At 41.2% G+C, this 14,502-nt stretch overlaps 1 protein-coding gene across 3 annotated transcripts in view; it reads left to right on the top strand.

Moving 5' to 3' along the window:
- atg7 (ATG7 autophagy related 7 homolog) overlaps nucleotides 1-14,502 on the top strand; it is a 63,182-nt gene that overhangs the window by 43,431 nt on the left and 5,249 nt on the right. For 2 of the 3 annotated variants that reach the window (XM_079680990.1, XM_079680991.1), the window contains exon 19: nucleotides 10,455-10,607. The exons of the other annotated variant lie outside the window; for it this stretch is intronic. In XM_079680990.1, the coding sequence (XP_079537116.1) occupies nucleotides 10,455-10,493 (39 nt within the window). In that variant the 3' untranslated portion in view covers nucleotides 10,494-10,607. Of the gene's footprint in view, nucleotides 1-10,454; nucleotides 10,608-14,502 lie in introns of those variants that run through there. 3 annotated transcript variants of the gene reach the window in all.

Here is a 14,502-nt window from a genome sequence, read left to right as displayed (position 1 = left end):
TGTGGACAGATGAAACCAAAGTTGAGTTGTTTGGAAGGAACACACAACGCTATGTGTGGAGAAAAAAAGGCACAGCACACCAACATCAAAACCTCATCCCAACTGTGAAGTATGGTGGAGGGAGCATCATGGTTTGGGGCTGCTTAGCTGCCTCAGGGCCTGGACAGATTGCCATCATCGAGGGAAAAATGAATTCTCAAATTTATCAAGACAATTTGCTGGAGAACTTAAGGCCATCTGTCCACCAATTGAAGCTCAACAGAAGATGGGTGATGCAACAGGACAACAACCCAAAGCACAGAAGTAAACAGAATGGCTTCAACAGAAGAAAATAGGCCTTCTGGAGTGGCCCAGTCAGAGTTCTGACCTCAACCCAATTGAGATGCTGTGGCATGAACTCAAAAGAGCGATTCACACCAGACATCCCAAGAATATTGCTGAACTGAAACAGTTTTATAAAGAAGAATGGTCCAAAATTCTTCCTGACCGTTGTGCAGGTCTGATATGCAACTATAGGAAACGTTTGGTTGAGGTTATTTCTGCCAAAGGAGGGTCAACCAGTTATTAAATCCAAGGGTTCACATACTTTTTCCACCCTGCACTGTGAATGTTTACATGGTGTGTTCAATAAAAACATAAAAACATATAATTGTTTGTGTGGTTTTAGCTTAAGCAGACTGTGTTTGTCTATTGTTGTGACTTAGATGAAGATCAGAACACATTTTATAAACAATTTATGCAGAAATCCAGGTAGTTCCAAAGGGTTCACATACTTTTTCTTGCAACCGTAAATACTCGATACATGCAGTACATACAAAACAACAAATATTTAGACAGACGGTCAGTGTTAAGCTCCTCCGTAGGAAGATACAAATCTTACTATTTATTACTCTCACAATTATCTTGAAGAGATTGAATAGCTGAAGAGGGTAGCGTGAAGATAAGCAGGTGATAAGTTCTGTTTGACCTGCACATTACTTCCCTACAGAGGGATGCTACTTTGGTGGGCGGTATATTATTAACGCACAGGCTGAAGCCGCTGAAGAAGTCTACTGTAGGTGGGGGGGCATGGGGGGGGGGGGCAAAGGCGACCCATGGCACCCAGGACAGCTGCCTTGCATCTTAAGCCCAAAGTGACCCATTCAGAATAACCAATCATTAATCATAGGGGAGTTATTTTCACAAGTCATATATTTGGACCTATAAAGCAGGCTTTTCCGTCACTACGTGGGAAATTCTGCAGCGGCCGCTCCTAAACACGGCCCCTCGTCCCGGCGCCACTCAGTCCAGAGTGATGCTGCTTCTGGCAGCTGGCAGCTGGCTGTGTGCACGGACAGACAGACAGACAGACAGACAGACAGACAGACAGACAGACGGGCAGACAGACGGACGGACAGACGGTCGGACGGACGGACGGACAGATAGACAGACAGACAGGCAGGCAGGCAGGCAGGCAGGCAGGCAGGCAGGCAGGCAGACAAGCAGGTGATTGAGGAGTAGTCAGAACGTCCCTGTTTAGCTCCCACACTTCTTCCTCTTCAGTTGCTTATATCAACTATTTCTGTCTCTGAGGCGGCTTTGCACTTTTAGAGTGGACTTGCACTCCCTCACTCACTCACTCACTCGCTCACTCACTCACTTACTCGCTCACTCACTCGCTCACTCACTCACTCACTCACTCACTCACCTACTAATTCACTATTTATGATATTTTTACTGAGTGACAAAGGCCTATATTCTAGTATGATGCTCTTTATAAAAATCCATTATTATCACACACGTTATATAATCCTCATTTTATATACTGTTTCTCTCCACCTTTATTAAAACAATTCTACTTATACTAAGAACTTGTTTTAGTGATGCCTTCAAACAGGGTCATGCTCACCTTGTGTAGAAAAGAGCCCTTTTGAAAAACTCATTGATAGTTAAATAAAGAAGTTTGATAGTGTGAATCAATGGATGATAGTTTAAAGTCTTATTTGAATATGTTTGTTGTCTACCATGTTCTTGTTCTCTGTACTTATACCATTGTAATGCAGAAGAAAACCCCAAATCATTTAATATTATTGAAAATTAGAACAAGTCTAGATTGAATTTCAGTTTGAAAGTTGTACAACAACTGACTTTATCGTGGAGCACACAGGTGACACCTGTATCCCTCTCTATACTGTTTGAAAGTTGATGAATAATTTCATTGAAATCACAGGAAGTGAATGCTATAAGCTTGTGAAGCACTCATTGTGTCCTTAATGCTCTATTGTTGCATTCAAGCTTCAAACTAACATTGGCCTGATGTATTTAAGACCAACAGTTGAGCACATCATAATGAGTGTAGTTCTAGGTCGCCATTCATTCTTAAGTAGATCGTTTAAACAGGGCCGGCCCTGAACAATTTGTTGCCCTAGGCAAGATTTTAGCTGCCCCCCCCAAAATGCAGACACTCACTATGACTCACGCATGACCACCAAAACAGAAAGATATGGACACAAGATGTGTGCAAATGTATTTAGTATCCTATCCATCTGATTTAAGTGGGGGGTGGTCCTAACCTCCTCATGGGGGGTCCGGGGGCATGCTCAGTTTAATCACAATGCCCAATGTTACAATAGATGAAAATCTATTCTCTTATTTTTTTATAACTATAATGATCATATAAAGGTGTGCCTTTACCTCACTGAGCTGAGGTTATCAGAGCCTCTCAGTCTTTCAGGAGAGAGCTCTCTAAAGCTCTCCCCCCCGCGGCCGCTTACACAGTAAATTCCAATGTTAATAAAAGCTGTATACATTTTTGGGGAGTTTGATTTATTTTAAATTAACACAAATACAAAATTAAAACCTATAATTGCATGCTAAAACCATTATATCAAAAAAAGAACTATTTCACATGAACCTCTGGTTTTTACTGGGGCTGGGGCAGTTAAACTTGATTTTGGGGGGGGGGGCGTGCGCCATAGTTTATGGACGCTGTACGCAATATAGGCGTAGTTCTGTTAGTATAAGATAATAAGATGTACTTTGTTGATCCAAAGTCGGGAAATTGTGTTATGAAATACAAAAATATATATATTTTTTATTTCTAACTTTTAATTTTTTTGTACTTTTTTTCCCGGCATCCCCCATTGATTCATGTGCCCTTAGCATTTGCCTATATTGCCTATGCCAAGGGCCGTCCCTGAGTTTAAACCCTCGACGATCCATTACAGCTATTTCATCTTCAAATGTCTTTACTTTTTAATCGTTAAACAACTAAAAAGTATGTGCAGACTTAACCTTGGTGTAAGTGTTTTCATGAATCCTTTCTGAATGCAAGGGTTGTTTGTTTCTTTGTTCCTGAATCTTTGATACAAAATAACTCTCCAGATGCATCAAAGACTGAGATAAGTGAGTGTGTGAGTGAGTGTGTTTTGTGTGTGTGTTAGAGTGACTGCATGTGCATTTTTTAATCTTGCATAGCCTGATTCTAGCCTGGCTAGCTGGTCATAGGCAATCTGCCCTAGAGATCTGGCCTGAAAAAGAATACAAACACACACACACACACACACACACACACACACACACACACACACACACACACACACACACACACACACACACACACACACACACACACACACACACACACGTGCATGTACATCTGGCCACAATGCCAGTTCTTATCTTTTCCCCACATGGAAGACAGTGATAGCATCAAGCCTCTGGTTAATTACTCAACACAAACAGAAATGATATGGACGTCGCACATATGCACATTAATTCCCCATTTCTCTGACTGACTAACACTTTTGCTCATTAGACTGGCATAGTTTCCTATGAAGACATTTACACATCCACTGTATTGACGCACTATGGTATAAATATATAATAATAAATTAGTTGACAATAGTATGGTCTATTGAGCCTCATGGTACCCAGTGTGAAGTTCAAAACCTGGTGGCTGAATGCTTTTTACCCAAACTGTTGAAAATATTTTGGGCTCGTTTGATCAACTGATCAACAGGTTTTGCATTCTCCAAATTATCTGCAACGGTTATCATTCCTGAAGTGCTCGGTTTGATTCATTCTGAAAAAAAAATAGAAATGTGTCTGTGGTTTATCAGAGGAAAGAAGTCTGTGTAATGAAAGACTGTGACTTTCTGCTGCTCTGAGCATCAGATCAAAACATTGCCTTGACTGGTTTACTGGGCACTTTGCCGTCTTACCTCCTGTGAACTCCTCTGTCAAGTCAGTTTAATCACAAAGCCCAATGTTACAAATCACACATTTCCCTCAGGGGACATTACAATCTGTACTCCATACAACACCATCTGTCCTTTTCAACCCTGTCCTTGGATAAGTGAAAAAACAACAACTGTGGGAGTTTGTATGTGTGTTTCAGGTCATGTTTCTTCATAGAGATTGGTTCATTTGAAAGTTATTCACTCTCAGCCCCTAGAGAACTGACATTTTTACAAACAACAGATAACAAAGCAACAAACTATTTTCATTTCAAAATGGTTATTCTCTCGAAGGGTGTGTATTACATTTGAGATGGAGAGTGTAAGTGTGTGTGCGTGTGTCTGCATATGCCCACAGGGCCCAACTAGCGTTTGATTGCGTCTCTGACCGCACGTGGCTTTGACTTTGACTCACAGCTCTAATTAAACCTAGGGCAGGTCTCAACTGGCAACACACACACACACACACACACACACACACACACACACACACACACACACACACACACACACAGGCACATACACACATACACACAAAACCGTCAGCCTCTGAAGTTGATCTGTTATTGCCATTTGGTTAGTTGCATGCTCAAAACAGTTCATTAGGTAGTGTTTATACTGGTTGCACTGACACACACACACACACACACACACACACACACACACACACACACACACACACACACACACACACACACACACACACACAGGCACATACACACACACACACAGGCACATACACACATACACACAAAACCGTCAGCCTCTGAAGTTGATCTGTTATTGCCATTTGGTTAGTTGCATGCTCAAAACAGTTCATTAGGTAGTGTTTATACTGGTTGCACTGACACACACACACACACACACACACACACACACACACACACACACACACACACACAGTAATGCCTCACAGGGGCAACAGAACTAAATGGAGGCTTTGAAGAACTACAAAGAGAAAAATCAACGTCTTCATTGTGTTCATAAATAAGAGTAGATGATACAAAAAATGTACGTCATTTGGAAACACTTCCAAAGCTACATGCTATGCTTCAGTATGTTATCAATTTTGTGTTTTTTTTTTTACTTGTATGAGAAACTGGTGTTATGAAACACTTGTATGACTCAGAAAATGTGTTGATAACCTTCCCTACTATACAGGAAATGTGTCAGAGGGAAATGGGGCCAGGAAGGGTTTCAGTGGGACAGAGGAAGAGGGAAGGGAAGAGAGCGATGGGGACCGACAGATTAAATGAGAGAAAGAGCAGGAAAGCAGAACGAGAGAAAATCTAAACTTGTGAGGAGTGAAGAGGAGTCGGGGATGTGTAAGTTCACAGTTTAAGAGCAGTACGTGAAAAGTGTGGGTCTCAGTCAAGGAAAAGAAGTGACCAGTTCAGAGAGAGTACTTAGAAAAGACAGTAAGCCCGAGACATTAGACTACATGTTCAAGGAAAAGTTAAAGACACAGGGGGAGAGCTGTCCTAAAAAAGAGGGCGATCAGTCAGTCTGCGTCTCGGGAGAGCGACAGGACCCAGCTGTTGCTCTGCAGGCCACCACACCCAGCCGGGAGAGACTCCATTTGTTTTTGTAGCTGGTCTTTATGACTGAGAGAAAAGAGGGAGAAAGGGGAGGTGGAGGCAGCAGCAGCAGCGTCTGAAAGAGTGCAGTTCCCTTTAATGTAGGTAATATGAGTGAGCGTTCACCTTTTATTAGGACATAGGAAGAGCTGGGAAAGGAAAGGAGGATGCTGCATCACTTCCTGGTTTGGCGTGTCTCTGTTTTGAGGTGTGGTTCCAAGGTTTTTGCTATCTGTTTGATTACCCTGAGACTCAGGAGTTTACGAAAACACAGCCAGGGGACGTGACCTCAGCTGGGACCTACAAACTAACTCTGTTCCCACCAAATCTCCTCTAACCCATCTCTCTCCTCTTCTGTCAAATCACTTTCTCCCCCGGCCCCCCTAAAACCTTCCCTTTCCCTCTGAGGTCCCCTCTCTATCTTCAACCTCCTGCCCCTCTCAGGCTTCAGCTCCCTTCTCCCCTGTCAACCCCCATCTCTCTTATCTCCTCTCTTACCTGCCCTCTGCTCCTGATTTTAAAAACTAAAGGAGATGGATGAACTCACTTTTAGAATATTCTTTTTAGTTTATTGGATCAACACTCTACATTAGATGATGTGGCTGCCTCATCCCATGAAGCTCATTGCTGTCAATTTGTAAAGTTAATAACAGTTTTGCCTCCCTGTTTAGCTGATGAGTTAACTTTTTGGCCCACATTGATAGCTGGAACAGCTTGAAAGTTATTTAGATATAAACAGTGCCTTTAAAAGAAAGTATTGTGTAGCAAAGCTAATATATATATATATATATATATATTTTATATATATATATATATATATATATATATATCATGCATCAGGGCACTAGATCTCAATTTATAGCTCCTTTAAAAACACATTGAGCACTGGGTGACATATTCCTTCATTACTTTGGACTGTAGTTCATTTTGCCTCAATCCCAAAAACATGGTGCTGATATTGTAAATATCGGCAAGAGCAACACATGCCTGATCCTCAGCTTAAAGAATTGCCTCCAAATAGCGTGATACAGTATTTTTGAGACTATTTGCTAAAGGCTTCACTGCACAACTGTTAAGGGACATTACTGAGTCTTTTTGGAGACTATATGCATTTGTAATATGTTTTCAAAAAATGACATCTTTCTTAGGAACCAATGGGCTTGAGGCTGAGAGCCAGAGGTTTGGTAGTGAAGCCTGAAACTGTTGAGGGATTGACAGGCTTTCCCCCCCCCCCCCCCGACTTTGAAGTACAGAATAGCCATAAACACTTTTCATGTCCGAGCCCATGCTCACATCCGTTTTCCATATGTGTCTACAGCCCATATCTACCATACAGCACATTTCCGTCACATCATAAAAAGTAACAGAAAAAAAACAGGTGTCTAATATGTGAAACACAAGTACGCAGAGTGATAACGTGTGATCAAACACTTTTTATGACACACATGAAGTCCATTAAGTTTAGATGTGGGTGTATGAATCAGTTTTGTATTTAACCCAGAGAACAGGACATAAAGTGATGAGAGAGCATGTTAGTAAGGTGACCCTCCTCTTCCTGTTTCCACCCATCTCCTCTTCCTCTTCCTGCCTCCAGTCTCAGTGAATACAACGCGTACTCATACGCACACACATACGCACACAGGACCGACTCAGCTGTGGTCGGTTCACTGTGTTCCCCCCCGAGAGCTGTGGGCTGGAACAAAGAGGACACAAGGGAGAACACACAAGGCTGCTGCAGGAAATGGAAGAACACACTATGTTTATTTGAAACACAGGAGTGGGGAAAAAGCTACCTTAAACTTTGTAATCTCAGTACAGACAAACTTTAATAGGTAGGAACATTTTAACGTGGGAAAAAGTCTAGATTTGGCTTAGTTTTCCTCAACGTAAGGAATAGCTTGTGTGGTGCAACGTGACAGGCTGCTATGTTATGCTGGGGTTTGAGTTATGGAGGCCTTGAGTAATTGAACTCGGATTACAATGTTTTTTGGGCAGAAAAGGCATCATAAATTACAATTTCAGGCTCTCCACGATCAGCTGTATAGTAGACTAGCTGCCCTTCCTGCGAGGACACACATTATGATTTTTAAACACATCATAAAGTAGTTATTTTTCATGTTTCACGACTAATCGGACCAAGATAGATTGAGCCTATTTTTCTGAAAACTTGATCATAGACTTTCTGAATCTCAACACTTCAAAGACTGGAAATAGTGTGTGTGTCTTGGAAGTCTAGACTTAAAAGGCTTAAACAACCTTAATGTCTGTTACCAGCTTCAGTCGACTCCCTCTACGTCCAAAATCAGACAAACCTACAGCTTGGAGTCTGGATCACACAGTCAGTCCCGACATATTGTATCCACTGAGGCATCTGGAACTACTTTATCAAATGAGTGTTTTTACTGCCAAGCAATATTAGCCAAAGCTCTGCGACTTGTGTTGAATTGTATATGCTGCCTGGAGACATTACTTTATTAAACAGAAGGCATTAGGAGCTTTAGAGTTCTTCAGTAGTATGTTTTTACTGTTGGATGGGTTTATATAGCCTCAAGTGGTAATGGGTAGAAAAAGAAAGCCTGAAAAAGCAACATGGATAAAAGAATGACGGCCCTGTCACATGGACCTGTGTGACATAAAAGGTTTCACAATGAGAATAATAAAAACAGATAAACCACAACCGTTTTTTAAAACATAGTTGTTGTTTGTAGTCATTAATTCACTTTATTAACATTCTGGGTGGGATTGTACCATCTGCCCGTAAAATGCATTTCATTTGGCATCAAGTCATATTCAATTGCTTTAATTGCACTCTATTTTGCACCCCATTACTAACAGCAGTATGTTTGTTAGGCCTGCATAACGTAACATACATTTAAATTCTTATTATGTATCCTATTCTTATTTACTGTACTGTGGTCTATTCTTTAGTAAACATTTGGTGCTTCCTTTCACCTCAATTTTCAAACAAGATTAGAATCTGATGTGGTTGATTTCAATCATTTCAGTGTACAGAGAAACGCCTAACAACGAGTCCAAGTGCAGAGGACGAGTCAATTAGGACAACTTTTCAAGGCAATCTGTTTTAAGAGTTGCACTCAAGAAACTGACTTGGAATCAGTGTGAGACGATGATTACTATGATATACTACAAGAATAAGATTCTACAAGATAATACTTGATTGTTTTTTTATCTCCACATGTATGAATGCTTTGTGCTTATGTTTTGCTGCATAAAGGCATGACAAATGAAAGGGACAGAGTGGAGAAACCACAAGCGTAGCTGCCTCCATACGCCGAATGATTTCTTATAGTGTTTTATTTTCTGTACGTTTCTCCCTTTTCTTCTCAATGGGGCAACGTCTGAGACCCAGAGACTCAGGTTGCAGCTTCTATTCTTTTTCTAACTTTGTAAGTGATTTGACCTCTTGCCCTTTCACCCTTGCTTTAAAAAGCCTCTGAATCCGGTGAAACCACCACGCTGCAGATTCCCGCCACATTGTGCAGGAATGTTTGAGGGGAATTCAGGAATGTAGCGGGGAATGCAGCGTGCTTCAGCAGCAGTTGGAGTTACGTTGGGCCGCATGAGGTCATCTTCTCTGCAAAAAAGTCTGTATGCAAATCCACTCATCAGCGTTTGTGTGTTACTGGAAGACAAATTAGGGTTCAACTTTAAAATCTTACTTAATCCTACTGTGGGAAAACAGTGTGTCATGTTCCCGTAAAAAGATCTGAATATTTATTTAACCAATTACATCACCTGCAAGGTTTCCTATAAATTGTGCAAGAGCCGCAATAGATACGAAATGGAAGGCTACTGAATAATGAGGGCCTTTGGATAGACTTGTTTCCAGCTGTTTGTGAAACCCAAAATGACAAAACGACTGTTCCTGTCATTTTAGAATGACCCAGAAGCGATGTTACAGCTCATTGCCTTCCCGAGTTTTTTGTAAAGGTCATTGTGCCCTCCATCAGTTCTAATGAATAGTATATCCTTTTCTTTAGTTACTCCTAGACTGCTGCATAGCTTACTGCAAGACATGCACTTCAGAAGATGAATAACAGAATCTACATATGAATAAAAACCAAAGATTCATCTCCAGCACAATGCAATATTTGTAGAGGTTCAGTAGAGATGCCAGTATCAGGGCACATGTGAGGATGCCAAGATAGTATAGAAATGAGATTGAGAGTCTACGCCCATGATAGCAACTTTTTGGGACTGTACTCTATCTCAGTGATGCTTCGAGCTAACATGCTAACAGGCCTAAAACGATAAGGATATTGATATTTGATGATTTTTAGCAGGTGTGATTTGTGCCATTTCCATTGAGCTTGTCAGCATGCTTTCATTTGCTAGTTACCACTGAACACAAAATACAGCTGACAGAAAGTAGTTATTAGTTTTAAAGGTGTTTGGTTACAAAAATAGCATTCGATTAACAGACCTAATTAAAAGTGCTCAATATGAAAGGACAGGGCATCAGTGAAAGCCACACAATTGGATAACAAAGGTTTTCTACCGCATTAAAATGACAAAAGTGGCAAATTCTCATTAAATCCAATCTCTAGTGAACACACACCTGTTATCCTCAGGGCTCACCTTCAATAGATCAAACTCAAGCAATTTCTTTTTTTCTATCTTCTTTTGCCCACGCGTTTAGGTTCCAGCTAAACCAGAGAAAGAATTTTCCCTCAGGTGATTGAAGAACAAAAGATGTGATGAGGTCTTCTAGGAGCTGCCGTTTAACAGCTGAATATTCCTCCATACCGGAAACTGAATCCTCAGGAAGGCTACACCCAAACGACATTATATATTCACCGTGTGTGTGTGTGTGTGTGTGTGTGTGTGTGTGTGTGTGTGTGTGTGTGTGTGTGTGTGTGTGTGTGTGTGTGTGTGTGTGTGTGTGTGTGTGTGTGTGTGTGTGTGTGTGTGTGTGTGTGTGTGTGTGTGTGTGTGTGTGTGTGTGTGTGTGTGTGTGTGTGTGTGTGTGTGTGTGATTCATGTATATTGTCAGTCAGGTGCGGTGTACAGGTGGATGAGTCATCATTTCAGCGAAGTCAACACACACACACCGACTACTGTTTTTGTTAACGAGGGAATTTCTAGTTCAGTGTGTTTGAGTTTAACTTTACAATTTAAAATACATATAAATAAAAAAAAGCCTCATCCTAAATAATGTTAACATTTCAAGGGAATAAAATATAGAGAATTTTATTTGATGCGACCATCCGTCGTGTTTGAGCTGTATTGGTTAGGCAGGGTAAAAAGAAGGAGTCAAGAGGACAGATCAAGGAAGAAGAAGATGTGGAGGAAATAAACGTAAATGGAGATCTGAAGAATAAACAACTCTGGTGTATCTCAAATGTCATTGACTTCAGAACAAGTTCCTCTCGTTGTGATGGAGCTGGGTGGGTCTTCCTCCCCCTTCAGGGTGTTAAGCCTGCCCTTGGGGGCTCTCATGCGAGGGGATGAAAGGGGAAATATGCCATCTCATTAACATAAATCCTCAAATGCATCCCCCTGCCTAACAGATGTCAGGTCATTTGTTAGAGGAAACAAACATTTCCGTAGCTGACACCTCTTGTGAAGTTTGCAGTAATTGCCCTGTGTTGATGTTTCAACAAGCTGATGATCATCAGGTTTCATCTGAAGATCAGACAGGAAGCACTTACACAGTTTAAGCTTTTCTGGATGTTAAAGGATCAGACTGTAAAGCTGTGGTGTGAAAGATCCCTACTAACCCCTGTGACAACTATTTACAATGTTCATGATTTGCATATATCTTGAGTGAGCCATCTTAAAAACATTTATAAAAACTGAATACCATCAACTCTCTGCCACATATCCAATTTATGATATAAAAAATCAACCATTTCTGAACAAAGGGTTTTATTTACTGTAGTGCTGAATAAATAACTTTTTCAGACATCTTAATGTCCCCGAAATGTGATGCCAGGTTTTGAATTAAGAAGTCACAAAGGCAGACCTGCTGCTATTGAAAGCTTCCACATTACTTAAAAGGCCACAGTAGTTCAAGGTTGAGTATGCATAAAGAGAGATTTATTATTTGTATTGAATTAATTAAAATAATTGTATGTGAAATGTTTGAAAGAAATATTGTTTCTTTGCAGTGCTGGGCCAATAAGAGATATCAACCCTCATACACCAACCATTAGTCAGACCCACACTCCCCTGCTAGAGTACATTTGATCACTTAACTGAATGAATGAATGTCCAGCAGTACACTTGACATACAGCCTAAAAGCAACTTATAAAGTGAATTTGAATTGAACTAAAATAACAATGCCACACAAACATTTTGATAAGATTGGTGAGAACATGTTTTAGAAGTTTCACTGTAAAAACATAAGCGACTGTGCCTCGGGCTTTAATATATGTAATTCAAATCAGTTTAAAAATCCATCAGTGATGCTGCCACTGAAAACTGAAATCACTCATGAGACTTAATGTCGTTTGCTTTTTTTTAACTCACAAACAGAATTGTAGAATGACTGGGTTTCTTCCTTTTTTCTTCAAACAGCAGCGGTGGGTTTATCCAGCAGCCATAAACCACGTCCCTCTGTGTGGTCCACTAATTGCACATCAGATGGAGCCGGTCTCCATGATGAAAGCTTGACTTTGCCCTTTGTGCTTTGGTGTCAGTTCTAATATGTGAAGCAGATGTGTGTTTAATATCAAAGCCCATCAGTGGTGGTGCTGCCTGGTTGAATGGCTTCAGGGGGAAGATCCCCACTGGGGCCACCCACACTTAGGATGTGTTCCTGTAAGTAGGCTCAGTATTTTGAATTTACTCGCCTCAAAGAAAACAATGTGCTTGTAAACTGCCTGAAAGGTTGCTTCTTGTTAAACTCTGATGCCGGAGCAAGTTTATTGTGGTTCTGCTGTAGGAAGCAGTGCTTTGACTCGAATTATCACTATTACTGAGGACCCTCCTGCTGAGGCGTGTGTTGTGTTTTTGGGGGAACAACTATCAGAGGCAGCAGAGAGTCGGCTGACTGCACCCGCCAACCTCCTCTATCTGATCAGATCCCAGCCTTGTTTCAACCACTAGCCCGGATTATAGTTGTCATATCAGCCGGAGCCCAACTGATTACAAACACAAACACATTCACACAATGATTACATGCAGCTTACTGCAGGACTTTATGAAACATCCAGCAATCCTCTTTTTAACCTGCAGTGACTCAAGGTCCCGGAGTGATAAGGCTGCTTCAAAGTTAAAGATGTGTGTCCTCGATTGTGTGTCTGCCAATCCCTTTGAGGTGCTGTCATGGTGTGTGTGTGTGTGTGTGTGTGTTTGTGTGTGTGTGTGTGTGTGTGTGTGTGTGTTTGTGTGTGTGTGTTTGTGTGGGGGTCCACCAGTAAGGACAGATACTGCATAATTCAAGCTAGGGTTGCAATTACCAATCAGTTTGGTGGTTTGTAATCTGTCAATGTTTTTTAAATAGTGAGAATGTACGGAGTTACAGTCCTCTGCACCCCCCTCCCCCATGGTTCCTGTGCCGTTTACAACAATAACGGAAGATTTACCATTGAAGGTTTAATTTCTGTTATATTATGTCTTTGATTTCATACAGAGGTAGAGCTGATTATATGTTACTTTTATTTTTGTTGGCTGAGAGGCCATTTCAGATAACCTTTTTTAGAAGCCATGTTGGCGATATATGTGAAAGTCGTTCTCACAGACAGAGAGACAGAAAGAAAGACAGACAGAACGATTGCTTGTCTTGTAGTTAGATTAGATTACTTGCACTACCATGACCCTATACTGTACCAAACCATGACCGTTTATGACTTTTTTATGACATAACGACATTGAGATTACTTGTTTCTACTGAGATAAAATGACATGCCGTACTTTCATTTCTTTGACATCTTTTGTTGCATACTTTATTTTTACGACACAATATTTGCTTGTTGTCTCGTGACTTTAAACATATTGTTTGCACGCCCCTGCAGAAATCAGCGTATGCATCACAGCATGAAAGCTTAATGGTTGAAAACATCCCAAGTACTCAGTCGTGCTTGAAGGAGTGTAGTAAAGTTTGTTGGCTTCAGTTTGCCCGAGCTATTCACGTTACATAAGGTCTTTCCCCCCTTTATACCCCCCCCCCCCCTCGCCCCCTCTTTCATTTTGCACAAAAGATTTCTCAAAACACACACACACACAAACACACACACACACACAAACACACACAGCCTCAGCGCGGCATGGCAGCCGTCCAGAGAGGGGCTCCAGTGTCGCTCTGTTTCAAAGAACCCTTTGCTGTCCTTTTGAAGCTGGATCCCCGGCAGCAGTGGAGCAGAAACGGCCAGCTCTGATATGAGTTTGTTCCTCAGTCTCCACACTGTGAGCAAAGGCCTGCAGAAGTTCCAATAAAGATAACAACGACACAGCCTGTAGACGGTTCAGGTTAACATGCAGAACAGGTGCGACAACTTTTTGAAGAGATTTTTCTCACGCTGAGGTTATAGCTCAAAGAATTTGGAACAGGAAGCCTTGTTGTTGCAACCTCCCTGGGGAAAGCAGATAGTCATACTCGCAAGCTTCTGACAAAAACAACGACAAACCCAACATGGTACCAAAAGCCCAGTTGAAAAACTGGATGAACTTTCAATCAAATCAAATACGTATTACCCATACAGTCTATGGTATTACCCTTAACTATTTCTAAAACCACACATTG

This window comes from Notothenia rossii (assembly GCF_949606895.1).
Source record: "Notothenia rossii genome assembly, chromosome: 5".
NCBI lineage: Eukaryota > Metazoa > Chordata > Actinopteri > Perciformes > Nototheniidae > Notothenia > Notothenia rossii.
The sequence above is the reverse complement of the archived record's forward strand: the minus strand, read 5'-3'. Positions and strand labels throughout refer to the sequence as shown.